Here is a 27,026-nt window from a genome sequence, read left to right on the forward strand (position 1 = left end):
TTTGAAGCAATATTAGAGAGCTTAATGACCGTTTATGGTGTCCTCTGGTCAGATGCTATGTAAAAATAAAGAGAGAGAGAGAGAGAGAGAGAGAGAGACGAGTTAAAAAAAATATATTAACTTTTGAAAAGTCAAAAGGTGCTAGCTTGGCACCCTCTGATTTGCCCATCTTCCGACGCTTATATTATTTTATCCGGATATCGTATGAACAAACGGTTAAGAGCGTTGAAAACTACATTCTAAGACCTTCAATTTGGTATATAATATGTCCCAAAAAACCTCATATAGCACACGAAATTTATTTCTCAAAAAGCTCTGTTATATGGCAAATTCTTAGTTGGTTTTTCTCAACTTTAATCCGATTTTCCCCAAACTTTATGTGTTTTATCCAAACATCATATATAGTCGTATTATGACTTTAAACTCATTTAAATCATGATTAACAAGTCTCATATTCATTATACGTCACGTTGGGACGCACAGAGTGTAACCCAAATACCTTAAGTTAAGAAAAAAAGTGTTTTTGAAAAAAGAAAAAAAAATATTTTTGATCTTTGGAGAAGTTTGGTCAAATATGCTATAAAGCTTTGGCATTATCGACGTCCTACTTGTTATGAATTTCAATATTTATTTTTTCTAAGATGTGTCACATGTCAACAAGTCCATCTTGAGACAATCTATACAGTAAATTCAGCATTTGAATTATCTCGAAAAAAGATTTAATTTCTACTCAATAGATTAATAACATACAAAAAATTATATTTATAAGGTTACTTAGACAAAAATGAGCGTGAGTAACATGGTTCGTGCGAATTTATATAGTTGACTTCACAGTAAAAATTATAGCTCCTTTACATTGTCTCTTGAAGAAAGACTTTACATTTTGAGGTTGAAATTTTATAAACTGAAAAAAAGAGTTAATTATCATATTACAAAGAATTTAATTTCTATATTATTCTCCATATAGAACTTTTGTCTTTATAGTACTAGCAATAATATTCCATCAATCCTTTCTTTTATTTCAGACAATTTGAAACCGTCTGATCTTTGAATTTGACCGTTGGGGCGCTCCTCCCCACTTTACGGCGAAATTCAAATTATATAAAAGGCTCTCAAATAGGACAAAATTAACAACAATAAACTAATATCGCCAAAAGAAGAACGCTCAAAGCACTAAGGTAAGCACTAAATATTTTCTTCTCTTTCACATTTTCCGCCGCTTCTCTCCTTTTCTTAAAGTTTCAATTCACCTATTTTTCTGTGTTTTTCAATTCCCTTTTCCAGATTTTCAAGCTTTGATTTGTGTTCATTTCCAAGATGATGATGAGGAGATCAGACCGTAAACCTCCACTTGCTAGATCCCCTGTTGGCGTTCGTACTCGCCGTGTTCTTCAATCCACTCCAAATGCTATTCGAACCCCACCAGGTATTTGTAGTTAGAGCTTGAAAGAAGAAATTTAAGACCCCTTTTGCTTTTTCATTTTTGTATTTGAACGAAGAGAAAATGGATGTTATTATGTTGTTTTTCATTTCTAGTTTTGATAGTTGTTTGAATATAAATAAGAACCAATTTTCATGCTTAATACAGTAGCTTTAGAGGTGAAAGAAAAAAATTTGAGACCCTTTTTGCTTGTTGTGTTGACTATTGATATAGAGGATTGGAGCGTAGTTGTTGTTTTTGTGTTGTTTTTCTTTTGTTTTTTGTGGAATTTGTTTTGGCTAAACTCTTTGATTATAAAAATGGAATTAATTTCCATGCTTAGTACAACAGTTGGAACTGAAATACAAAATGAAAGACCCCTTTTCGTTCTCCAACTTGATGGTCTTAACAGAATTTTCTTATTCTTTGAATGTAAACAAGGACAGATTTTAATAGCTTATATAGTAGTTGGAAAATGACAAAATTTGAGGACCCCTTTTCTTTCTTACTTTTTGATGGTTTTTTAGAGATCTTTTCTTGGGCTAATATTTTTTCATTGTACGCAGGTTCTTTGACAAAAACTCAGGTGCCTAAAAGGGCTAGCAGCAATGTTGAAGAATGGGAACTTCGTCCAGAGTATCGTACCATTTCTTGTGAACTAAGGGCTTTAGCAAAAATGGTGAAGAATGAATTTGGTAATGGGGATGTGAATGCTATTGGAAACTCTGATTCAATGAATGCAAAGAGAAGTCCTTTATTTGAAAGGGGAAGGTTTTACGAAGAGTACTCTGCTAGAAGGAATGAGAGATTGAAGAGGAAGAAAGGCGACACTGGAGATGAGAAGAAACCAGCTTATGATTTGGGAGTTAGAGTTGAATCTTCGAAGAAAAGAGGAGAGCCTAAGGTGTACCAAAGCGCGAGGAAATCAGTTGCTTCTACTCCAATAGCTGAGAGGAGAGAAACTCCAAGGTACTTCTTGAGAAGCGCGGCTAGTAAGGAGAACAAGAAGCCTCCATTGCCCGTGAGCATGGACAAATTTGTTGGATTTTCAGAGAGGAAAACTACAGTCAGAAGAGTTAGGAAAATTTGAGTTGGGATGAACCTGTTTTTACCTCCTACAGATGTTTGATTTTTCCATAGACCTTTTATTTATTGAACAAAAAGTAATAGTAGTAGTTTCTTGAACTTTTGGATGGAAAATGTGGTTAGTGCTGTGCAAATTGAAAAGCACTTGCAGCTTTAATGTTTGAAGTACATTGAAGGAGCTATGTAGCTGATAGCTTCAGTTTAATTTTATGGGTGGCTGTGATTTGAGTTTTTCTTTGTGTGTTGGCTTATCTTAATGTTTATTTATGTGTCATTCTTTCCATTGCAGAACCAATAGCAGTCTATTTAACTACTGGCATTGGAAGTTATGCCTGTTTATTTCCAATCAATGTATCTCATAGTAATTTAGTCAGTTGATCCAAATTATTGGAAATAGTGGAACAAGGAGAAATGAGAAACCCAACCAATCATAATAAAAACTGACCACTATATTCATCTCATACATCATCACCCTTGGACAGGTCTGTGGGCACCAAAACAGTTTGTTGCAGGTTATATAAGTTGTGAGTTGTGATGGAGCTACACATATGTCCAATTTCACGACACACAGAATAAGCATTGGAAAATACAAGTTAAATTCACAGAATGTTGGAATCAATTTGCTTAGACCCCACATCAAAATGACCTAAAACTAATCCAACGATCCGAAAAAGGAAGCACTTTTATGACATTATCTGATAACAGATAACTGGTACAAGTGTACTAGCCAATACTGAAAAGCAGCATCCATAAAATAAGCCAAAGTAGCATTGACAATTACTTCAGTAACAATCTTTCAAATATATAATAGCTCATTCATCAAAATTTGTCACCTAAGCTGAAGTAAAAAGAAAAAGAATATGTTAAATGGTTCTAGTTCAAGTCTTCAGATTGTCGCAGCTTGCTATCCATATCAAGTTGTAACCAGAAGATACAGAAGGCCCTTCAGGTACTCCACTATTTCAGATCCTCCCAGCTTGGAACTTCCAAATACTCTATCGACAAAAGTAATTGGAACCTACAAATAGTAAAATTCGAACTTGAATTTACGCTAAACCTTTAGAAAGATGTAAGGTACAACATACAAATAAAACAAACCAATGAAGTACTTGCAGGGACTAATTGTGAAGAACTAATACAGAAAACAAAACAAAAACAAAAAGAGTGACTCTTTATTTTTCTTGGAATGATGGTTATAAATATCAAACAGGTCACAGCCGCATAATACAAGGTAAGGATCCAAAAGATAATTGGAGGATAGCCAACAAAGAAGCTCCCAGTCTCCACTAGCAGTCTAAAATTAGCTGAACTAAGTTGAATAGGTTCATAATATTTACTCTCTATGCATATATTGCAGATAAAAATCCAACCTTCAACTTTCCCTGTCATAAAATCTCAATGTGTGTGTGTGACTGTGATCTGATCTTAATCTCTCGGTAGCGGATAAATTCCACTACCACATGTGCCTCGTCAACTCGCTGCACCGAGAAGTACAACTGCACAGGGCTAAGCAGCTGATCTTTATTTATGTGCTGGTTGAAGTTTCGCTAGTACCTCCATAATGAACCAGTTCAGTTTTGCCAAGTTCTCCTCGGCTGCAAAATAGTTAGGTTCAACTTCGCTGCCACGGCTCATTATCTTTGCTGGTCCAGATAACGCCATGGTGTCGTAAATGAACTGTAGGTTGTTCACTTTTCTGTATGCAACACCAGTGGCAAAGTGATGGTTTTCACTTTCACCAGGAGCTGCACCACTGCTCGAGTCACCAAAGTCATAATCATCACCCCCCCCCTCCCCGGGAGGTTCTAGCACATTCAATGCATTTCTTTGTAGCTTGACTTCAACCCATATTTTCAAACCAGCCCATGCCAACCACCAAGCTCAACAGCCTTCTTGACAGCTCCCTGAAGCCCCAGCAAAACAGTCTATAGTTCTGTTGTTTCCCATCACAATAACTTTGTGTGAGTTGGAAGAACAGACAGTTCCTCAGTAGCACTCTATGTGGAAAGGTTATAACACCCGAGAAGGACATAGTAGAGTCTCCAATATTTTCCACGTCTCAACTAACTCGTCTAAACAAATCATAGTGACCCTAACGAATATACCAACAGAGATCAGAGTTAATTAGCTACTAGCATTCTGCAACCAAACTATGGAGTACATGGCCGGTAATCCTTTCTCCCTTGCTCCTCAGTCCATCACACGATGAAATAAAAAGGCACCAATATCAGCCAACTTGGTAGCAGATCAAACTTCAACTTCTATGTCACTTAGATCAACAACAGATACAGATCTAAATCCCAACAATCTCAGTTCAGACACCTGCATAAAGAATCACCATCCCTAATTACGCAATTCGCCTCAAAATGGAAAATGGTTTTGCTGACAAACGCTGAGATCTTTAACTTTCAAGAACTGGAACCAATCAAGTAAAAAGCAGAACCCCACAATCTCAAATGAAATTCCTCAGTTGAAAGACTAACGCAATGCAAGGATCACTCACTCAAAGCATAACAGTGGATTCAGAGGCCAAAAAAACAGATTTTGGAGTCAGATTTGAGTGAAATGCAAACTAATAGAACACAAAATGCATGAATTTTCCGAAGCATGAGAGAGAGAGAGAGAGAGAGAGAGAGAGAGAGAGAGGGAGGGAGGAGAGAGAGAGAGAGAGAGAGAGAGAGAGAGAGAGAGAGAGAATACACTATTAGGTTGCATCATTATTTCTATTAGAATAGCATTTCGGAGCTCATAAATTGTGCAATGAATAGCAAGATGTGAAATGAGAACACATTTTCTGGTCCAACCAAATGATAATACGGTGGATGAATTAGTATTCAACAGTAAATTCATGACTGTAGCTACCTCTTCAATGCGGTAACCTTTTCTTGAAGCCCGAACAATCATCTCCATCTGAAAAACATATCCTTTACTAACACAACAGCTTATGATGTCTTCTAGTGCAGATTTCTGGTACAGCCTTCAAAACAAGCAATTCAATTTCAGACACCGATTTTACAAATTACAAAAGCTGTGAGCATTACCAGTGTATAAAAGGCACATGGAAGATCCAGTATAAGAGTAAATTTCGTGATGATAATTCAATTGCTTAATAACAAAATCATACAAAAAACAATGATTCCTGAGACCAAATCAATTCTCCATATAAAAGTACGGTGTCTTTCTTGCTTTTCTATGTAAACTTCCCTCCTATTTAGTTGTACGTTTGAAGGATTATAGGAAGTCTTAGATCTATTATTATTATTATCTCCCAATCCATCACACTATTAGATTTATAATCTCCAAGCCGGAGTCCCAGACACTAAGAGGTAATCTTAATCTAAGCAACCTCTTATGCAATTACATTTCCTAAACACATTCATTACAATTCATAGAATCACTGATTTTCCTTTACTTCCAAGTTAAAGCATACCGGAAGGATCCAGTTAAGTCTGATACACCCGGCCAAAGTAGTGTCTGTGCAAGGACATTTGCTCCCCTACTTGTCAATTTGCGCATAAGGTTCCATCCGTGGACACCACCACCAGTAACATATCGAGTTCCAGTAACTATATTGGCACCAGTCTCCATTTGTTTCCTGGACATAAAATTTGAATTATAGTTCTAGACCCACCATTACAAGAAAAATGAAAATTAAGAAAATATATACTCACTTGATAAATCTTGGCAGGTATTTCGGCTGTAAAAAAGAGTATAAAAGAATCAACTATAAAATTTAAAATTCAAACAGAAGAATAAGCTCAGTATAGAGATGCATACATTCACCTAATAAGCTATCACTGCCCAGAAAATGCATCACCTTATGCCTCTTCAACAGGAACGCATGCTTACCAAAGGCCCCTTCCCGAATTTCCCCATCCATCCCCCTCCTCCCCCCTCCCCCCCAAAACCCCACCCCAGTAAAAAAAAAAAAGAAAGGAGAAATGAGGAGAAAAAAGAGAATCTCGGTCTAGTTGTGAGTCAGACTTATCAATGGGATCACATAATAAATTCAGAAAGCTCACTGATATTTTTGTCCTACACTATAACGTCTCAGTTGTCCAAGGAACAAATTGTCCCTTTCCTTTATTTTTGAGGGGTGGTGGATGTGGGGGAAAGTACACCAAAAGTAATGGAAGAGCAGGCACAGACAAGGTATGTGAGAAATGAGAGACATGAAAAATAACTCTTAATCCACAAAAATACAATTTAAATTATTCGACGTAGACAGTCAAAACAGCGGATGATCTGTGAACTACCAGAGCTATTGAATTGTTTCTTTCCATGACATCAGGCAAAAACAGACTAACTATACTCCACATATCCCCCTTCTGTCCCTTTTCCAACAAAAATAATTGATGTTCAAACAAACAGATAAAGGACCTTTTCCAACAACAGCGAAAAGAGAAAAGATAGAAGGAAACCAAAACGAAGTCCTTATCTTCAATCATACTTACATGGTGAGAAAGATCCGCATCCATAATGACAACAAAATTGCCTGAGGCATGCTTCAAACCATGAATATATGCAGTACCTAAGATAAGAGGAACGTCAAAGACTAATTCATGGTTAACATCTTCTTATCAAAATAATTCATGGTTATCATCTTAAAGCAGAAGTACCTAAACCAAGTTTCCTAGGTCGAGGTCTCAATAACTGTAGTAAACAAGAGAAATGAGCAAAATGAGATGATTAATAGGTATAAGCCAGGAAGCATAACGTGCAACAACTGGGTGAAGTAAGGAACTACTAACAATATGATCTTCTCCATATACTTTCTGCAATTGTTTGACAATATCCTGTGTGCCATCTGGACTTCCATCATCCACTACTATTATTTCGAAATCAACATCCCTGAGTCGGGAAAAAAAAACTTACTATAAGAGTCTGCTTATAACTTTTACATGATTTTATCACCTCCAAGTACTGCTACAAAGAAATCAGCAGTGAAATATCATTCAAATACATTGAAAAGGCGACTTTTGGTCCTCAAAATGGGATCATCCCCCTCAAAGCCACTAAATAACATCGTGAACATGGTCAACATTTTTTTGCGTTATTATAAACAACCAATGTGATGCAGTAAACAGGATTGCGACATCCAGATAAGTAAATCTCTCTAGTAAAGTCTTTTTGGTTGAAGTCCACTGTCTCGTGGTTGAGTATCAATATTCTTAACAATGAGCGAACAAACATGGAAAAATGGTAAGGATGTGAAGGACAGAAGCTAACTGAAAATAACTGAAATAGCGTACAATGTGTCTGAGAACTGTTAAATACTTTGACGGAGCGCCTTCAAAATTAACTCCTGATAAGTGATAAGTGCCAACAACCCTCAGTACAAATCAGATTGTAAATAAATAAAAAATCCTACTTACCAATCAATTAACATGCTCAAAGTTACAATATTTTGCCAAAACCCTCAATCACCCATGTTACATTCCGCTAAAACGAGCTAAAAAGTTACAATCTTTACAAATACTCCTCATCATATAACTAATATTTCGATCAAACCATTATGAACCCAAATATAGTTGGATCATATCTTAATCAAATATGTCACTGCTGGGATATTACAGAAACCACCTTAAAAGTAACAAATTTACACAATTCCAATTAGTTCCCTTTACACAACCGCAATTCATTGTCAAATCTAAGTTGCTTCTAGAAGATCGTATATATATATAAAACAATTCAATTCTGGAATACATGAACTGTATCGCAAAACCCATTTTCTGGGGATACATAATAAGCAAAAATAAAAAATAAAAAATTAGAGTGCTTACGAGAGATGTTTAAAGACGAGGTAAATGACGAGAGCAATGTTTAGGCGTTCGTTGTAGGTGGGTATAATTATACTGTACTTGTTCTTCTTCTGCTCCTCCATTTTTTTGATCTCAAAATTGTAATTCTTTCAGATCAATCAATGCTAATAATACCATTTACTACATCAACCCAACATTAGTAAAAACCCGACCCGAGAGTTCTAAGTCGGGCCCCCAAATTATCAAAATCATCTAACAATTATATTAGTAAAATATTGTAAAAGTGATTAGTAGCTGGGAATAAAATTAAAAAAAATACCCAATTGCAATATTTTTAAAATTGTTGTTCGGCATAATGTGTTGTCAAGTTTTCTTATACTGCATTTTTGTGTTAATTCTTTGTATTTCGGTTTCTTTTCTTTTCCCCCCTTATTATGGTTGATGCACTTATAAGCTTTTGTTATCCAAATTGATGATTAATTTTATATTCATATCTTCTAAGCAAGTTTTATTAAGAGTATATAATATGTCGTACTCTTTTTTCTTTTTTTATACGATAGATATGAAGCTGGAGATTTGACATCTTATAAATTTAGTAAAAAGATTATATATATTTCTATATAGATTGGATCAAAGAAATGAAGATAGCTTGTATTAAATAAGCAACTATAACAGCACAAAGTGAGAAAAGAAAATATCGTGATGTGCGATGAAATTTGGGTTGGAAATATTCTATAAAGAACCATTTAGGTCCCAAGTATTGTGTTTGTATTCGGTGGCAGAGTTTACTCCAAATTTGCTTGGTGTATTCACACTGCATAAATAAGTGATCTCTCGTTTCCTCTTGCCTGCTGCATAACACACATTGAGTATCAACATTAATCCCCCACTTGCTCAGTCTATCACAAGTCATCAATCTTCCATGCATCATAAGCCACATTGTAAACCTTGCTTTTGGTCGTGCTGCATTATTGAACATTAAGCTCTTCCATTCCACCCTGCTGTAATCTCCAAGCAAATATAAGTAGATTTGTCTAATCAAACTTCTTTTGTGAGTTTGCTCAAATTGTCTGTTTGCCAGTATCTCATTTGCCTCGTTCACTTTTCTCACCATCCAGCAAGCTTGTTGTGGTATTGGCATTGTATCAATCTGCTGACTTTTGATATAATATGTATGAATCCATCGAATCCACAATTTGTCTTGTTTGTGTGCTAAGTCCCAACAGATTTTTACAATGGCTGCTTTGTTCCATAACTTCAGATTGGTGATATTGAGACCACCCCCAGCTTTAGGTAAATATACTTTGTCCCATGCAACCAATGCCTTCTTTGTGATTTCATTAACCCCCGACCATATATAAGACTTGCATAATTCCTCTACAACCTTGATCACTTTTGTTGGTAATATAAATAGTTGTGCCCAGAAAGCTTGTATACCAAACAACACACTTTGAACTAACTGTACCCTCCCAGCATAAGACAAGGTCTTCGCAGTCCAAGAAGTAATTCTGCCAGTCATTTTGTCAATAAGAGGTTGCCACCGAAGAACACTTAACTTCTTGGTAGACAAAGGTACACCTAGGTATTTGAAAGGTAATTCTCCAGCAAAAAGGCCCAAATATTATAGAATTTGCTGTCTATTGTCTGTAGTAACCCCCCCCCCCCCCCCCCAAAGTAGGTTCACTCTTATTGAGATTTCCTTGTAGCCCAGAAACTTGAGTGAACTGATAGAATTTCTGTTGCATTGCTTGTATTGATTTCAAATCTCCTCTGGCAAATAACAGTAAATCATCAACAAAACTTAGGTGTGTGATCTCTAGTTTGGCACATCTAGGGTAATGCTTAAACTCTTTCACCATCTTGAGGTTAGCTAGGTTCCTGCTCAAGTATTTCATTGATATAGCAAACAAGAAGGGTGACATTGGATCACCCTGCCTCAAACCCTTAGTGGCATTGAATGGTTCCGTTGGCTCACCATTAACAATAATAGAATAGTTGACTGTTTGGATGCACTCTATGACCCAAAAGATGAACAACTGAGAAAATCCCAATTCTTCCATAACTTGCTTTACATATGGCCATTCAACAGAATCATAGGCTTTCTGCAAATCAATCTTTATCATGCAACGAGGAGAGATGTTCTTTCTAGAATAGGCCTTCACCAACTCATATGCCAGAATTATGTTATCTGCAATCCTCCTCCCAGGTATAAATCCTGCCTGGGCTTCACTGATAATTGTACTAATTATTCCTTGCATTCTTGATGCCAGAATCTTAGAGATCAATTTGTATATCATAGTGCAACAAGCAATTGGCCTGAATTCCTTCACAGTTTTTGGCTTATTAATCTTAGGAACCAAGGTAATGATTGTACAGTTTATAGCTCTGTATAGTTTCTCAGTAGCAAAGAACTCCAGGACAGCTTCAGTAACTTCATCTTTGATAATTGGCCAAGCTTTTTTAAAGAAACATGCATTGTATCCATCAACACCAGGTGCCTTGTCTTCTCCAATAGAGCGCAATCCTTCATAAATCTCTTCTGCAGTCACATCTTTACATAGGTTAATTCTTTGTTATTGATTAAGCTTTGGTCCCCTTTGCATCACCATTTTATCTATAGCAGGAAGTGAATGAGCACCAGTTCCCATCAATGATTTGTAAAATTCTACAATCTCCCTTTTGATGCTCTCTAAGTCAATTAGCCTGCTTCTAGTAATAGAATTAAGCTCCAATATTTACTTTCTTTGACTCCTTTCTTTCATAACAACTGTGAAGTATTTTGTATTGGAATCTCCTAACTTTATCCATTTTGCTCTGGCTTTCTGCTTCAAAGCTCCCTCTTCAATTATATCCCATTTTTCTAAATTATGTACCAATTCCTTTCTCATCTAACAATAGTTCATCAGAGCAATTAGTAGTAATGCTTCTTTGAACCCTTTAAAGATCAATTCTGGCTTTCTCAATCTTCTGTCTTATGAACTTTAACTCCTAAACATTAAGCTTTTTCAGTACTGGCCTTAGTGCTTTGAGCTTTAACCAAATATTCTGCATACTCTTCCTGTGGACTCTCTGCTGCCATACTTGTTGAACATTGCTTAGAAATCTCTCATGTTCTGCCCATACATTGAAAAATCTGAATGGAGTCTTCCTGCTTCCTTGATTATCAGTTAGGGTTAGGCTCATAAGAGCATGATCAGATATAAAAGGCATCTCATATACAATAGTTATATGCCCCCATTGCATCATCCATTCATAATTGCCAAATATCCTATCAATTCTGCTACATATCCTGTCACTCTCATCTTGCTTATTAGACCATGTATAATAATTACCTTCCCAAGCCAGTTCACTAAGCCTTAACTCTTGAATACATTTGCTGAAGTCTTGAATTTCATCCATGGTAATTGGATTACCATGTATCCTATCTTGTAATTGTAGGACAATATTAAAATCTCCTCCAATCAACCATGATGTGGAGGTCATTTGTCTTATCTCTATTAAGCTCTCCCACAGTTGCTTCCTTCTTTCTACTGTGTTAAAGCCATAGACTACTGATACTACACATTCTTGATCCTTCATAATATCTCTAACAGAATAATGAATAACTTGCGCTTCTGCTTTGATTAAATTGACTGAGTAGTAGTTTGGATCCCATATCACCCATATTCTTCCATTTACTACATCATTATAATTATTGAGTATCTCCCAGCCAGGGGTAATGTGGTAGCTAACTCTTTTAGCTTTGTGTTCTTTGACTCTAGTTTCAATGATACCTGCAAGCTTGATGTTTTTGATGTTCAAGTAGTTTTTAAGCTCCATCACCTTGTACCACTTATTTATACCCCTGACATTCCATAGTAACCAAGTTATTGATTGAGTTTAATTCCCCCACCCCCTATCACGAGGTAAGGTAGAAGTCCCACTGGTACCTGCTGCTACAATTTTGGATCTATTTCTACTAGTCATAGGTGTTAACATAGGAAAATTTTCAAGGCTCAAATCTAGTACTTGCTTTTTGCCTTTGTCCACTGCACTTGTCACAATGTTCCCTGCACCTACTTCAGGTTGATTGTAGCTGAGCTGCTGAGTCTCCACTGGTAAGCAAGGTTGGTTTTTCTCTTGGGCTGGACCAGGTTGATTCACAGTTGTTCCATTGTCACCTTCTTTCTGCATATTTTCTGTATTCCCAGCTGTAGGAAGTACAGGACCTTTAGTTCTCCATTCGTATGTTACTTTTTTTGTTTCTCTTCTTCTCTTTGGCTGCTCTTCCTTCTTCTCTCTTGGCCCTTGTTGATTAGGACACACATGACCAATGGTCTGGCATTTGTCACAGTAATTTTGCTTCCACTCATACACCAATTCTTGCTGAAATATCCTGCCTTTAGGATCCAACACAGTAATCTCAGTAGGCATATCTCTTGTAACATTCACTTCAATCAGCATCCTTGCATAAGAGATTCGTGTTTGCTTAGTGGTGCATTCATCACCAAATAGAGGTTTACCAATTGCACTAGCAATTTTGCTTAAAGCTTCACTACCCCAATAACTCATTGGTAACTTAGGAAAAATCACCCACATAGGTATATCAGTTAGGAACTCTTTACTTAAATCAAAATCTGGAGACCATGGCTTGAGGATTATTGGTCTATTTCTGATAGTGTGAGGACCAACATAGAACACTCGATGCATATCTTTTAGTGTCTGAAATTTTATCACATAATATTCTTCATCATGGAGAAATAAATCTGGCTCAGCAACATCTAGCAAATGTTGAGCAATATAGCGCCTCATAGCATTATACCCAGGATTATCTCCAACAATGTAGGCTATCAATGCAGCATTCCATTTCTCCTCTGCTTCTTCTACATCTTGCAAATCTAGCTTTACCACAGTTTGACCATCTACAATCTGAGGTGGGACATATCTGAGTGTCATTCCATGAGTGGCTACACGGTTTTGATGGAACAATTTAGCCCATGCCCTTGGCTCAGTCTTTCGTTCTGCATGACTTATCTCCTTAGGGTTCTTATCCACAATCTCCTTCTCATTAGGGACTATAGTGGTTTCAATTTGATCTGCAGTATTCCCCTTGCTCAGATCCCCTGTTTTTTGCATGTTCTCACGGTTTACCTCAGTTACTGCTCCATTGGATTTTCTGCCAACCCTAGGATTGGTACTCCTCTCAATTTGATTAATTGGCACTGGTATACTAAGAGTCAATTTCCTGCTTACCTCAGAGCTAATCGAAGAAGTTGTCTCATCAATTTCAGTCATCACTAGCCCTTGCTGCTCTGGTGTCTTCAATTCATGTGTTTGCAATTGAATTGCTTTCCCAACTTTTGAATTGTTGCTTACTGAGCTTCCAGATGTTGTAGTCGGTGTTTTGGGTACTTTTTTGGGCCTTCCTCTTCCTCTGCCTCGCCCCCTTCCCATGGCAGACGCACCATCGTACGTTTAGCTAACGTGCGCTGAGAGCATGAGAGAGACGGTATTCACATTGGGGAGTTATTATTATAGTAACATTAATACTTTACAAACTCTGATTTTCTTAATTTTGCCAAAAGAGAAAAAAGTTTCTTTTTTGATCCTCACAAAAAAAAAAAAAACTCAAAAGTAATTCTACCAAAATAATTACATTCTCATTTTGTTTTTTCAAACAAAAACAATCGAAACAAAATACCAACTCGGGCCCCAACTTAGAACTCTTGGGTCGGGTTTTCTAGTTGTGGATCGATCTCATAAATGGTATATTAGCATTGAGCTCGACATAATTTCAACTTTGAGAGAGAAGAACAAGTACAATATAATTCAGGAAGCAACTTAATTAATAGTAATACCAAAATGATTTATATCAGGATTTTTATTACAATATACTCAACTAGTAACATAAAAAGTGCTCGCAGTAGGAACAAATAGAGCCTTGGCTCCAAAGGCAAAGCACCAAAAACTGGGGAAACACACACATGCAAATGCATTTCTTCCATTTACAACCAGTACAACGATCGGATGCAAATATGCATAAGAGAAAATACTATAAACAAGAAAAACCTATGATAACATTAGTCAACTCTACCACCCTGAAAACATCATATGCAGACCAAGATCACCAATGTAGAACATCGGTCAATCATCTGACTGGTCATCATCCCAGACGTTTGCATACGGATCATCTCTGTCAGTTTGAACAACATCACTAATGTTTACAGATGTTGAATCCTTAAGTTCCTCATTGCTCTCCTCAATAGAAACTAAGTCGATTTGACCAGCATCTGTGATATTTCCAGATGGTGAATCTTTAAGTATATCGTCATTCTCCTCGATATTGGCTGTTGGCAGCTCACTAGAAATGACTGTCTGGTCATCTTCTGTTTCTGCTATGTTTTCTTCAACTCTGTAATAAGCCTTCTCAAACAAAGTGAAAAAGAAAAATGAAGTTAAGTTGCTTCACCATTTAAATAACAAATGAATTTTCTATTAGATAAAGAAATTTTATATTGACCTGTTCTAAACACAAAGCACCACAGAGAACAATATATTTTTTTACTTTGCGAGACATGACACTGTCATAATAAACAAGGTTCCTCATTTTCAGTTCCCATCCACTTCAATTGATCCTTATACCTAATTTTCATATAATAGCAAGCTACATGCAAGGGTCATGGGGAAAAATGAAAACAGAAAAGATTTCGCATATATTCGTCATATGCAAGAGGGGACATGAGTGGCTATTCCTACCTTTACTAAAGGGCAGTTTTCAGTTAATCATTTACCTAATTTTTATGTAAGCCGAAGCTACATGCATGTGTTATGGGGAAAAAGGAAACAAAGAAGATTTTGGAATTATATTATAGCGCAGATGCCAAAGGCAGATTTGATTATTGCTATTCATACCTTTCAAATTAGTATTCAGAGGCTTAACTGCTGATGTTAAGGAAATCAATAGCTAACATATACACGCTAAGATCTTTCAGGAAATACCAGTATGCGTTCAAATAATTAATGAACAAAACCACGTTAAAATGGAGGTCCCAGCAAGAACCATACCACACATGTGCGTGCAGGAGACAGCACTTTGAAAGAATTTGGACGACCATTGAAATTTGTTTCTGGAACGCCAGGTATTCCTTCTGGTGATGTGAAATGGTCAACATCATGACCAACCTGTCATAAGAACATATTGCGGATCATCATTAAGACAAAGACCATCAGTAAACAGTTTTCTCCTTTTTGAATTAACTAAACAACGTGTGTGTGTGGGGGGGGGGGGGGGCAGGAGGCTCAACGACTTCCAAGCTTAGAGAGTTGGATGAAATAATTATAGTTCTCCTTGTGAGATAAGTGTCCCCCACATCTGTTATATTATTATCAAAAGTTATTCAAGCAAACTCCTTACTCTTCCATGGCCACCAAAATCCCAAGCATCGCTATCCAGTGCAACTCTGTACTTCCCTGGCAAGTCGCATCCAACTTTATACCTGTTTTCGTCATGTGGCGATCAGAAAAAGAGTGAAATTAGACAATGTGAAAATAGATTCGTTTCAGTTACTTTGCCATAAAACTTGTTGAGAACATTGAAAAACAAGCAGAGCAATAAATTCATGATAAGTAAAACTTATATACCCTTCATATGTGTTCTCTGGCTGGAAGTTGAAAACAAATACCAGATCGCCACGTTCAAACACAACAACCTGCAAAGTGAAGTAACTACTCTGAATAGCTATTACCGAATTGACTAGCTATTAGATTAAATAAATATGGAATCCATCATCAAAAAAATGGAAGGCGAACCAGTTTCTACCTGTCCTTGGATAGAATTACAGCATTCATAGAAGTGATTGTTTGGAAACTTAATGACTAAAGTAATTCAAGTATGTTGCGCACACAAAAACCCTATTTGAACATAAGGAAGCAACTGCATCCCATAAACCCAACGTTTCAACTTTAGATGATTGTACCTTATTATCTTCATCCGTGCTGCTTACTATCTGTTTTCCTGATGCAAGGAAAGAGAACTTCTCATCGAGTGAATTCATGGCTCTGTCAAATGCATTCATGAACTGCATTTCAACATGAGGGGACGGAAAGATGGAAGAAATATAGATATCAGATTAGGCCATTCAATTATTATCACTTCATGTAAAGAAAAAGAACAAAAATATCCGACAATTATAGCAGGACATGGATTGCTAGCCTGAAATTATAGCTTCATAGAATCAACTTAAACTGCTCACCAAGGGCTTACTGGCAATAAACAAGGGGGTACGCCGGTAATTAAATCTGTAAATGAATTTAATACACGGATCTCTAAAAGACAAGGAGAAATTTGTCTTTGGATAAATAAGTAGACAGATAAAATGAGCAATCCTCCCTTGAACCAAGTAGGCATACAAGAAAGCAATCTAAGATTCTTAGATATCTAACAAGCTGCAAGGCAAAATACTGAACCTTGTATCTCAAGTGTTCGCTATCCGCGAGGTTCCACTGGCGTCTACATTTGTCATAACTCCAATTATTTCCCTCTCTAGGGAAGTCAATCCACTCAGGATGGCCAAACTACAACAAAGTTCATCAGATATTTCACAATTACTCCAAAAAAGATACACTTGCAAATTCTATACCTAAATATATAGAGGTAAACAATGTACTTTTCTAAGATAACGTTTGTTTTCCGCAACATAATAGATCCCTAGACAAAGGGAACATTCATCATGCTGCTTTTCTCTGTGTTTCAACCCCTAAGCATGCTCAACAGCTCAGACCATCTTTTAGGAACGCATCTTGTTCCAGTAAGCCAAACTAATAGTAATTATCACAAAAAATCTAAAGGTGTAAGCCATACCTCATTACCCATGAAATTGAGGTACCCCTCTCCTCCCAAGGCCATCGTGAAAAAATGGATCATCTGTGAGCAGAAACTAAAAGTGAATAGATGGAAAAAAATACCTCCAAATAAGAAGGATATTAAAAAAAACAAAAAAACAAAAACAAAGCATAAACAGAAAAGAAAAATGATACACAGAAAATTGAATAATCCATCAGAATCCTGAAAACTATGTCTAATGGTTACCTCAAAAAGAGTGCCAAAGTTTCCATGACAAACTCATAGAAACCTTAAAATGCAATCAGAACAGACAAACCTTGTGAAGCGCAATTCCTCGATCAACAACAGGAGAAGTATCTGTCAAGCAAGACATGCCAGAATACATCTCTTTGTCCATTAGGAGAAATGCAATGGTCTTGTCACCCACAATAGACTGTTTCCAGCAGACAAAATAAGAGAGAACATAAATCTAGAAGTCACTGAATAAAAAACTTATCATGAGATTCAATGGCTACCGATATATTGAAGCCCATGCAAAAGAATCTTTTACACTTTGGGACGTATATATTTGAATTCTATCTAACAATTGTTCAAAGAATTGTTCAGTGCGGAAGTAAATTTGTAATACCTGGTCATGGCTCTCTGCGTAAGCTATACACTTCTCTGTATATCTCCTATTTGTTAAACTCCGTGTTACTTCCTTCATGGACCAGTCTTCACCATTCTTATTCTTCAAGTAATCTATCCACTTATCTGGGATTGCCATTGCCAGGCGGTAATCAAAACCAATTCCTCCCTCAGAAACAGGTCGGCTAAGGCCGGGCATACCCGAAACATCTTCGGCAATAACAGTTGCATCTGGGAAGATCTTGTGAATCAGATTATTGGCCAACATCAAATAGACCACAGCATCAACATCTGTAGCCTCGCTGAAATACTCATGATAGTTCCCTGTAAATCCCATATTGATTCCATGGTGAACATACAGCATCGAAGTTATTCCATCAAATCGAAATCCGTCAAAGTTATACTCTTCGAGCCACCACCTCAAGTTGGAAAGAAGGAAACGAAGAACCTCCCAATTGGCATAGTTAAACAGCCTGCTATCCCACAACTTATGGTACCCTCTCTCTCCAGCGTGAAAGTAGGATTCTTGAGAACTTTGGCCAACATCAAAGCCATTGAGGCCATCAGTGACATTATTGCTTGCATGACTGTGAACTACATCCACCAGAACCTGTAAACCCAAGCTATGTGCTTTATCTATGAGATACTTAAGGTCCTCTGGATTTCCAGATCTACTGCTCACAGCAAAAAAGTTTGTAACATGATATCCAAATGATCCATAGTAAGAATGTTCCATTATGGCCATTAACTGGACAGTATTATAGTTATTTGCCTTAATTCGAGGCAAAACATCATCGGCAAACTCGCGATACGAATTTACACGTGGCTCAGAGCTGCTCATGCCGACATGTGCTTCATAGATTCGTGGAGCCTTGGGTTTGGGCGGGCGAGGGTATTTAAAGTGGTACCTGATTAATTACTAAAGTAGTAAGTTCTCAAGCACTGATAGATTGACCCATTTTATTAAGAAGGGAAAAGTTTGAATCAAGTCCAAATTAGTAGAAACACATTTTTTTAGCTTTAGAATTTCAATGTCTTACATAATAAGACAAGTAACAACATGACTTTTAATGCTCTGAAGAAATGAGTTAAATATTCAGCTTCAAAATATGAATAACAAAACCTTTCTGAAGGTGGTGGGTCCCAGTAGACACCATCATATGGTGCTGCAAATCTTGTAGTGTCGACAGTGGCATACTTTATCCAAGCAGGGATACGATCTACCCAAACTCCATTACCATGCTTGAAACGGAACTTAACTCTAGAATTGTGTGGAATGGCTGAGTTACCGTCAACATCAGGAATTCTAATACTCCAAACACCAAATTGGTCCTTCTCCATCATGTGGTTGGAACCATTCCATCCATTGAAATCGCCAATAACTTCTGCTTCCCTGTATCGTGGATGAGTTAATTAGAAGCAGAACCTTGTAGTAATTATAACATGTATAAAGTCAATGAAGCTGCAATAATAGGTACATGTGTTATGATGATGGAAACTAGTGTTTCATAGTACAAAAGGACCTACTCAGCAGCAGGAGCCCATTCACGATAGACTATGCAACCGTCTTCCCTGTTGAATCCAAATTTTAAATAACCTGGGAAAAAGGAGAGCAATTTACACAAGAAAGCCCTGCTAATTCTCAACAACGATATCTTTAGTTTAATATTAAGGAAGCTATTTTGAACAGAAAGAGTAAGTCATGATTGTAGAAGGAAATTGCGAAGCAACAGGGAGGAAAATTTTAGACTGTAAAATTGCTTTAAGATGGTTCCAAACCCCAACTGGACAACATTTTAGAGATATTTTGTGGATAAAGTTACCCTGGCGAAAAACGTGTTTGGATGGTCATTTTTGTATCTTATTTTCAGAGAAGTACCTCAAGAGTGTTTCACTTGTTTGAAAAAAGCTCTACTTTTTTGAAGACCCAGAATGAACAGCTTTTTAAAAGATTGAAAAGTTTGCCAAATGCCTCCTAAATGGAACCAGTACTTATTCCTGGGTAGGCAAAATTCTCTTGCAAATTCAAAGTAGGTATAAACAAGCCAGCTTCGAAATAAGGTCAAACTGCCTAAAGCACAAGTTTTGGCTGTTACCTAGAGCAAATTCCTCAAGGGCTCCCTCATGTTTTTCGATGAGCTTTTTCTGTTCTGCATATCTCTTCATTGTGTATCTGAAGTGATCTAGATAGGGTTCCAAGCTTGGATCCAAATTTAGGAGGCCAATATTTTCAGTCTCAACGCCTTCCTCTAGGGATGCTGTTGTGGAGTTGTCATCGGTCAAAACAGCGGAAATAGCTGAACTGTGCTTCATCTAGGCAGGCAATGCATCACAGTAAGTTTATATCAAAAGGAGGATTGGTATTACGGAGCTAAAAAGCCATTTTATACCGTATCACTTTTCCTGGAAAGGATATAAAGCACTTTATGGAACATCATGCTCATAAAGATTGTAGTGAAATAACGAACACATACATGAGTAAAGAGCTCCCTCTTTCCCAAGGTACCATAAATTGGCGGGCATGTTTTACACCTCCACACAGTGCACAGATCAAATAAGGCATGAACACCAGTTCAAAAAAATTCCAATTATTTCAATATTCTCCATGTAACCATATCAAATTATCAAACATACCCTTTGAGATTCTCTAACTCTTGATTTTGGTGTGGAACAAATATCCCAAGACCGTTTCTGATATCCAAACTTCAGTCCAGTACTATGTTGAGAAGGAAAACATATCTTATTTCTAGAAGCCTGACAAGTAAATTCTTGAGGTTAAACTGGATATTTTTGAAAATGTAAGAAAATATTGCACTAAAATTGAACAAGAAAGTAGCATCTCAAAAAAAGAACAGCATATCCTAATCTGTGCAATGAGTGTTTGACAAAAAATATAAATCTTGGTTCAACTAATTAAATTTATACGAAAGAGGGTTAATCTTAGTTAATAATAATATCCAAAAGACGGAATTCTCGGCAGCACGCAGATCTATTCCAAAAGTTATGACAGTGTACAATAGTTAATATTTAAGAACCCAAGCAGAAGCAAATATATCATTAAACAGTGATGAATAGCAATAAATGGCATTTATGTAAATAGAACGAGCGAGTCACCCAAGAAAGGATAAAATCAATGGATGTTCTTTCTGACAGTGATGAATGATGGACAAGCCTTTGAATATCCGAGTTATTGTCGGATCCCGTGGAAAAGTGTGGACAAGAATCTTAGTGAAAAAGTTATTTTTGTAAGCTTGTAATAAGATCAGATTCTCTCTTTAAGGTCAAAGTATATTTTACAAATGAATATTTTATCCCCCTATCATTGTGTCTCTTTCTATTTATAGGGAACATGTTCCTAAAAACCCTAATAGTACAAGTGAAGAGAATATCCACTGGAATATTCTCTTTCATGTCCTATCTTGAAACTAGCCGTTATTACTCTGTCAAAGATATTCGACTTCGGCCTCGATCTTTGACGACTCCTCGACTTCAGCCTTCGCTGACTCTTCGACCACGGCCTTAGTTGTTAATTAGATCATTTCGACACATGGAGGCTTGGGAATGTTTTACTAATGCCATTTTGACTTAAAGTATTCTAGAGATAGATTTTGACCCATACACTCAGTAATCTGAGAGGAATTCACAATTAATCGCAATTACTGTAGTAGCATTTGCGCTTCGCAAGGTCCATACAAAGAACACATTCTCAATTATCTGTGCCATTTGATAGTACAATTTTCTATTGCAATCTAACAACAACGATTATAAAAAAATATTAAAAAAAAGCTTCAAGACCAGATAATCATAAACACTTGTCTGATAAGAGCGCTTACTTAAGATAGAGAGAATTCAATCTATTATTGGAGACATTTACAAAGTTAGAAAAATAAACTTCAGTAACTTTCTCAGTATTATCCTGTTTCCTACAAAACCCATAACAATCTTATTTAACTTTCAAAAAGAAACAATTTTATCATTTCCCTGGACATATGATGGGCTCTCTAATCTAATACTACATATTTTACTTTTCCTCCTCTTCTATTAGGAAATATGTGTAATCAAGCAATTACCTCAAAAACTAATCCACTAAACCTAAGAACACTCATTTCTAGATACAGCCTCCCTTCCTCTCTCTCAATTTTATACACTCAATTCACAAACATTTACATCTTGCAAATGGTAAACTAAGCCAGGAAAATTAAGGAAGATGAAATTAAAAAGGGAAAAAGTAGTAGAATTTAGATGGAATTACCAATGTAAAAACTTGAGGTGAAGAAGATGGAAAAGAGCCTTGAATTTGGGTCGATAAAACATTGAAATTAGTTTCCATGATCACTCTTCCAAACTATGGTGCTTTGCTTCTTCGCTCTGCTTACGTGCTGTTTCGGCAAATGTGTTTCGTTTTAATGGCTTTTAAATAAATAAAAACATATCACTTTCTGGATATCTCTCTTAGACCCCACTGATTTGGGAAATGTAAGAAGAGACCCTTAACATTTTCCTATTATATCTATGCCCATATTCTTTAGTAATTTTTAAATATATATTTATGTTGTGTAGACAATAGAATTATTCTTTGCTTACATTTTGTACGAAAGGGAGTTATTTACCTAAATCATATACATCGATCAGTCTGGTTAAATAAATAATATTATCAAAAAAATAATTGTATGATTGGGATTCCATCATTATTAAATTGAGATTTCGAGTTCAAATTTAGGAATGAAGAACTTTTTAGTATAAAGCACTGATAAATACAACTTGTATAAAATAACTGAATTGAGATAAACTTTGTGAATGGACAAGCATTTTCAGAACATCATGGGCTAATGTGGCAACTAAATTGAACTGAAGGGATGAAAATAGATTTTGTTTAAACATGAGGACACCAAGCACATGACAAAAGAAGAAGAAAGACTCACAAGTGGGGCAAATGAAAGAAATCAATTTGTCAGTTTTCTCTTATACTTCTTTGGACTTCCACGTGATCAAAGGTTGTCCGTCAAATGAAATTCATGCACATACACGGTTGATATGAAGGTAAAGCGTCCTTAGGACCCAATTAATTTAAATTATCGTTGAAACATTTCATGTTCGGATAAAGCGTTTTCTAATAAAGACTATTTTATATTCCAACTTTAAATGCGAGACTTTGATTCATGATGAATGAATAACCTTTTTCATTTGGGAAACGCTTACATCCATCGTTTGGCTACCAATTGGATATTTTCCGGATTTAAGTTATATACATTGGTACCGTCAAAAAAGTTTAACATGTCATAATATGTCAATTGTTCTAGAATATAATTCCAGTCACAGTCTACACTACAATAATTAACAATCTTAGCTTGAAATAAAAAACCTTCAATTATGAACCATCAAATCATGACTATAGTGGCAAAGTTTACAGCTCAATAATTACTAATCTTAACTTGAAATGAAAAATTCTCAATATCGACCGTCAATCACCATAGCACCAAAACTGCTACAATTTGTAGTTACATCGCACTAATTTTGCTGGTGCGAAGTCGAATATGGCAAAATGTAATGTCCACCGTTCATGGGGTTTATCTTAAGAGTTGATTGAACATAAACCGTCCAGGTTTTGTGTACTTGTTTTTCCCATGTGATGCTGCAGATTAAGAGTGGCAAGTGGGCCGGGTCGAAACCGAGATCGGATCGGAACCACGGATTAAACGGGTTAAATGGGTTGGGACCGGTTGGCCCGTTAGAGGTGGGCCGATTCTTAGCTAGGAACCGTTAGGACCGGACCCGTTTGGCCCGCCAAGAGACCGGGACCGGACTGGTCCCTTAGCGGGCCCAATGGATATAATGGTTTAGCACTTGAAGATGATGAATTGCATAAACTTCCGGAAGCAATAGCCTCAATTAGAACAAATGATGAAACTATTTATAATGCTTATCAAGTTGCATTAAATCATGCTAGACCAAATGTTCCAACTCCTTCTTCTTCTGATTCTCAATCTTCTAAAAGAACTGCGGGAGTAAGAGGACTTAGTGTTTGGGCGGGGTTTAGGGGTTCTTTTGGTTCTAGTAGTAATGATTTTTCACAACTAAATGAGCTTGAAGTTTATTTGTCGCAACAACTTGAGGAAGTGAATCCCTGCGGTACCTTTAATATTTTGCAATGGTGGAAGGACGAAGAAAAATACTTTCCGGTTCTTTCAAGGAGGGCTCGAGATATTTTAACTATTCAAACTTCAACAGTGGCATCAGAGAGCGCTTTCAGTCAAGCAAGACTTCAAATCGGTGATCATAGAGCGTCTATGAGAGATAGCTTGAAAAAATCAGTACTTTTCAGAGATTGGATCCGTTCGGAAAGAAGAAATTTTGGACTTGCTGAATTACAACCAGAGGTAGATGAAACTTACGAAGAAATGTTAGCTGAACTTGCTGAGGATGCGACTTCACCCGACAATAGAAGCGGCAATGACCAAGCTACTTTTTCGCCGCCACCAATGGAACTTCCTCCGAACCTTGAAGGATTTATGAAGTTTGTAAGAGATAGCATATAATTTGTATGAACAAAAATTAGTATGTATTATGTAACTTGTATTTTGGCACTTCTTGATTAGTTCCTTTTTCTTCTCAATGGTAGTATTAGCACCTTGTTGTGCTCATTCCATAGGGGGGAGGAAGACTAAGAAAGATATTACCATATTTTTTATTGCTATAATAAAATTACAAGGCATTGCTTTGAATATCTTTTTACAATATTTTTGTCTTAAATTTGAATTAAAAAATTAGGTCACAATTCTATAATAAAATTACAAGGAATGACCTTAGATGTTTTTTTAACATCTTTTTGTCATTAATTTCTATTTAATTTTAAAAAATATTACTGCTTAGCCGTTGGGCCCATTGACGAGCGCAAAATCGGTGTATAAAACTTAGGTTTGCTAGTCAAAGATAGTATAGTATTAACTATTAAGTCATCTCTATAGGGATTGGTTTAAATAATATTCTAATAAACCTTTAGCTTAACACTATCCGGGAAGATAAAGCTTTGATTTATGTTACTATCAACTAATAATAAAAACTAAGATTATCGATTGTAATAAAATAATGGAAATTTAATGACTAAGTAGCAACGATTGAATATCAAGATGGGAAGTAAGGGCTGTGACAAGATATGTGATCAACTATTATTTCGGGTAACTTCGTACTAAGTTCACTCTTAACTTCTATTGACTCTTTCGATTTCAACAGATGATTAGGCTATCTCAAGGATTCAAATTCTTCTTCCTAATGAATGAGAGTTCCATTAACCAACCTAATGACAGGTTCTATGAACATATGCAAAAATACAGCAAATAAATGATCTTACGAAGAACGTCTTTCGACTATTCTTCTAAACTGGGTCAGTTGGCAACTCTTTAAGCTCTTTCGATTACCTATGAGAGGCGTAAAATCAACCCAAACAATATGACACAATGCGAATTGCAGCAACACTCCTCTTTCAATTAAAGTAAAATCACAACTGGCCTTGCAATTCAATTAATAACTCATTCAATGAATTTGGGCAATTAACAGATAGTAAAAACCCAAAACAATACTTAAATCACAATATCCATCAGTAACCCTAAGAAAGATTACTCCATAGTGGAGAAGTTATTCATCACAAGAGTATTAGAAGAACAAGAAGACATTACAATTCATAAAATCAAACAAACTTCCGTATTGAATGAATTGGATGAAGTAATTAGAGTCTCCGCTGTTTTCTTGCCTTCTTCTCTCCACAAGTTGCTCCAAAATCGCAGATATCTTGTTTTGAGACGAGCTAGGCTTCATATAGGTCAAAAAGAGTGGCCTCCGAATTTACCAAAATAGGCCTGGGTAAAGTTCCCGGAATGGACGTACGCGGCCGCGCATCTGGAGCTGTGATCGCGCTCATGGACGCACATGTATGACAGAGTACTGTTTCACTTGCACGCCCTCATGCGCGGTCGCGCATATGAATTTTGCTCCTGCTCAAAACTCTTTTCTCCCATTAAGTGCACTACTCGCCCGTTGACCCCCGAGCATGATTACGACTTAGTTCCTTGGGCTTTTACTCAGACTTCAACGCTCCAAATAGCTAGAATTAGCTTCACAACATCTGCATAACTCGGAATCGCTCCTACAAGGCATAAAACACGCAATACGTGCAAAATACTACCAATTATAACTCAGCACAAGTAAAGTGCAGTGAATTATAGTGCAAATAGGCGACTAAAACACGAGATTATAGCTTACCATTAACACCCTACACTTGAACCATTGCTCGTCCTTGAACAATCAAACTACATTTCACAAAGAACACGACCATTTGTTTTTTCAACAACTCTCATAATTCATCACACCAAGACTCTTTAAAACAGATTAAGTACAATATCGTAACATCTTAACCTCAAGATTTGACTCAAAAGCACCACGCATTATTTATAACCCACTCACTTACTCTAGCCTAGAAGTCAATGACATTACCTTTCCTTCATGAATTAAGTGCCCTCACACAACAATAAAGAGTAGTTCCACACACGATAGAAATTAAGAACAATTAGGAACTCAAGATAGAAAGAATTCACTCACTCTCAGAAACAACATTCATATGCCACAAAAGACGTACCATAGGCTTGCCCGTAGTGTACTACTGTACTAATTGAGCTTATTCAGTCAAAGATCAAGTAGGACTTTATTTGGTTGTAATGTAGGCTGCATGATGGGTAGGATACCTTTAGATATAAGAGTGACTATACCTCCCTAAGCACTTTAGTACATACAATTAACCGTTAAAACCCCCACACTTATGTCAAACCATAACTCCACCTTCACATCGATTTACATTAACTCCCTACTTCTTTAAGTACAATTATATTAAGAGTCACCACTATCAATGAATATTTTTACAACAATAAAACATTTTTTTTTTCGATTCAAGTGGATCTTACTTTTTCAATACAGTGCACTTTTCTCCTCATTTCATTAGTTCCACTCAAAAGCCACACCAACTACCCCCACACTTCGACTTTTATAAAGTTCATAATCAATTCAAGTGTTCATGAGAGGTAAGAGGTTCAAATAGATGGTCAATTCAAATAAATGGGTAAGGCTTGTAATGTGGTTGCCAAAGAAACAGGATTACAGGCTCAACGGGGTTAACTAAGATACATGACCATTAGGCGGGTACAAGCATATAACTGGCTCAATAAAGAAATGCATATATCACTTCCAAGACTGAATAAAACTACTATTTCGCTTTGCAAACACACAGGGCAAGTTCTAGACCTTAGATGCAATGCACAGAATA

General features: G+C 36.5%; 3 protein-coding genes across 8 annotated transcripts; 1 reads left to right on the forward strand and 2 right to left on the reverse strand.

The window, feature by feature from the left end:
- Positions 1–1,038: 1,038 nt before the first annotated feature.
- LOC104121319 (uncharacterized) lies at positions 1,039–2,739 on the forward strand. Of its 2 annotated transcripts, XM_009633284.4 has the most exons (3): positions 1,039–1,178; positions 1,285–1,426; positions 1,987–2,739. In XM_009633284.4, the coding sequence occupies exons 2-3, from the start codon at positions 1,318–1,320 to the stop codon at positions 2,508–2,510; spliced, it is 633 nt and encodes a 210-aa protein (XP_009631579.1). In that variant the 5' UTR covers positions 1,039–1,178; positions 1,285–1,317; the 3' UTR covers positions 2,511–2,739. The 2 variants fall into 2 exon arrangements, with proteins under 2 accessions (XP_009631579.1, XP_070056400.1); XM_070200299.1 differs by lacking the exon at positions 1,039–1,178 and having other exon boundaries at positions 1,194–1,426.
- Positions 2,740–3,170: 431 nt separating this feature from the next.
- Positions 3,171–8,510, reverse strand: LOC104121318 (dolichol-phosphate mannosyltransferase subunit 1). Of its 3 annotated transcripts, none has more exons than XM_009633283.4 (8): positions 8,290–8,498; positions 7,258–7,357; positions 7,126–7,159; positions 6,961–7,037; positions 6,178–6,203; positions 5,937–6,101; positions 5,369–5,483; positions 3,171–3,524 (listed from the first exon to the last, which is right to left on the reverse strand). In XM_009633283.4, the coding sequence occupies exons 1-8, from the start codon at positions 8,388–8,390 to the stop codon at positions 3,420–3,422; spliced, it is 723 nt and encodes a 240-aa protein (XP_009631578.1). In that variant the 5' UTR covers positions 8,391–8,498; the 3' UTR covers positions 3,171–3,419. The 3 variants fall into 3 exon arrangements, with proteins under 3 accessions (XP_009631578.1, XP_070056401.1, XP_018622101.1); XM_018766585.3 differs by having other exon boundaries at positions 3,478–4,828; positions 8,290–8,510; XM_070200300.1 differs by lacking the exon at positions 7,126–7,159 and having other exon boundaries at positions 7,224–7,357; positions 8,290–8,505.
- A 5,565-nt stretch (positions 8,511–14,075) lies between these two features.
- On the reverse strand, positions 14,076–22,121 carry LOC104121317 (1,4-alpha-glucan-branching enzyme-like). 3 transcript variants are annotated; one of them, XM_009633282.4, is made up of 14 exons: positions 21,969–22,121; positions 20,351–20,470; positions 19,813–20,029; positions 19,244–19,313; positions 18,840–19,109; positions 17,718–18,624; positions 17,406–17,522; positions 17,108–17,170; positions 16,714–16,821; positions 16,224–16,325; positions 15,889–15,956; positions 15,662–15,743; positions 15,313–15,429; positions 14,076–14,670 (listed from the first exon to the last, which is right to left on the reverse strand). In XM_009633282.4, exons 1-14 carry the CDS (start codon positions 22,044–22,046, stop codon positions 14,392–14,394), a joined length of 2,598 nt encoding a protein of 865 aa, XP_009631577.2. In that variant the 5' UTR covers positions 22,047–22,121; the 3' UTR covers positions 14,076–14,391. The 3 variants fall into 3 exon arrangements, with proteins under 3 accessions (XP_009631577.2, XP_018622099.1, XP_070056402.1); XM_018766583.3 differs by lacking the exon at positions 20,351–20,470 and having other exon boundaries at positions 21,969–22,113; XM_070200301.1 differs by lacking the exons at positions 20,351–20,470; positions 21,969–22,121 and adding an exon at positions 20,191–20,320.
- Between the last annotated feature and the right edge of the window lie 4,905 nt (positions 22,122–27,026).

This window comes from Nicotiana tomentosiformis, chromosome 4, assembly GCF_000390325.3.
Source record: "Nicotiana tomentosiformis chromosome 4, ASM39032v3, whole genome shotgun sequence".
Classification (NCBI taxonomy): domain Eukaryota; kingdom Viridiplantae; phylum Streptophyta; class Magnoliopsida; order Solanales; family Solanaceae; genus Nicotiana; species Nicotiana tomentosiformis.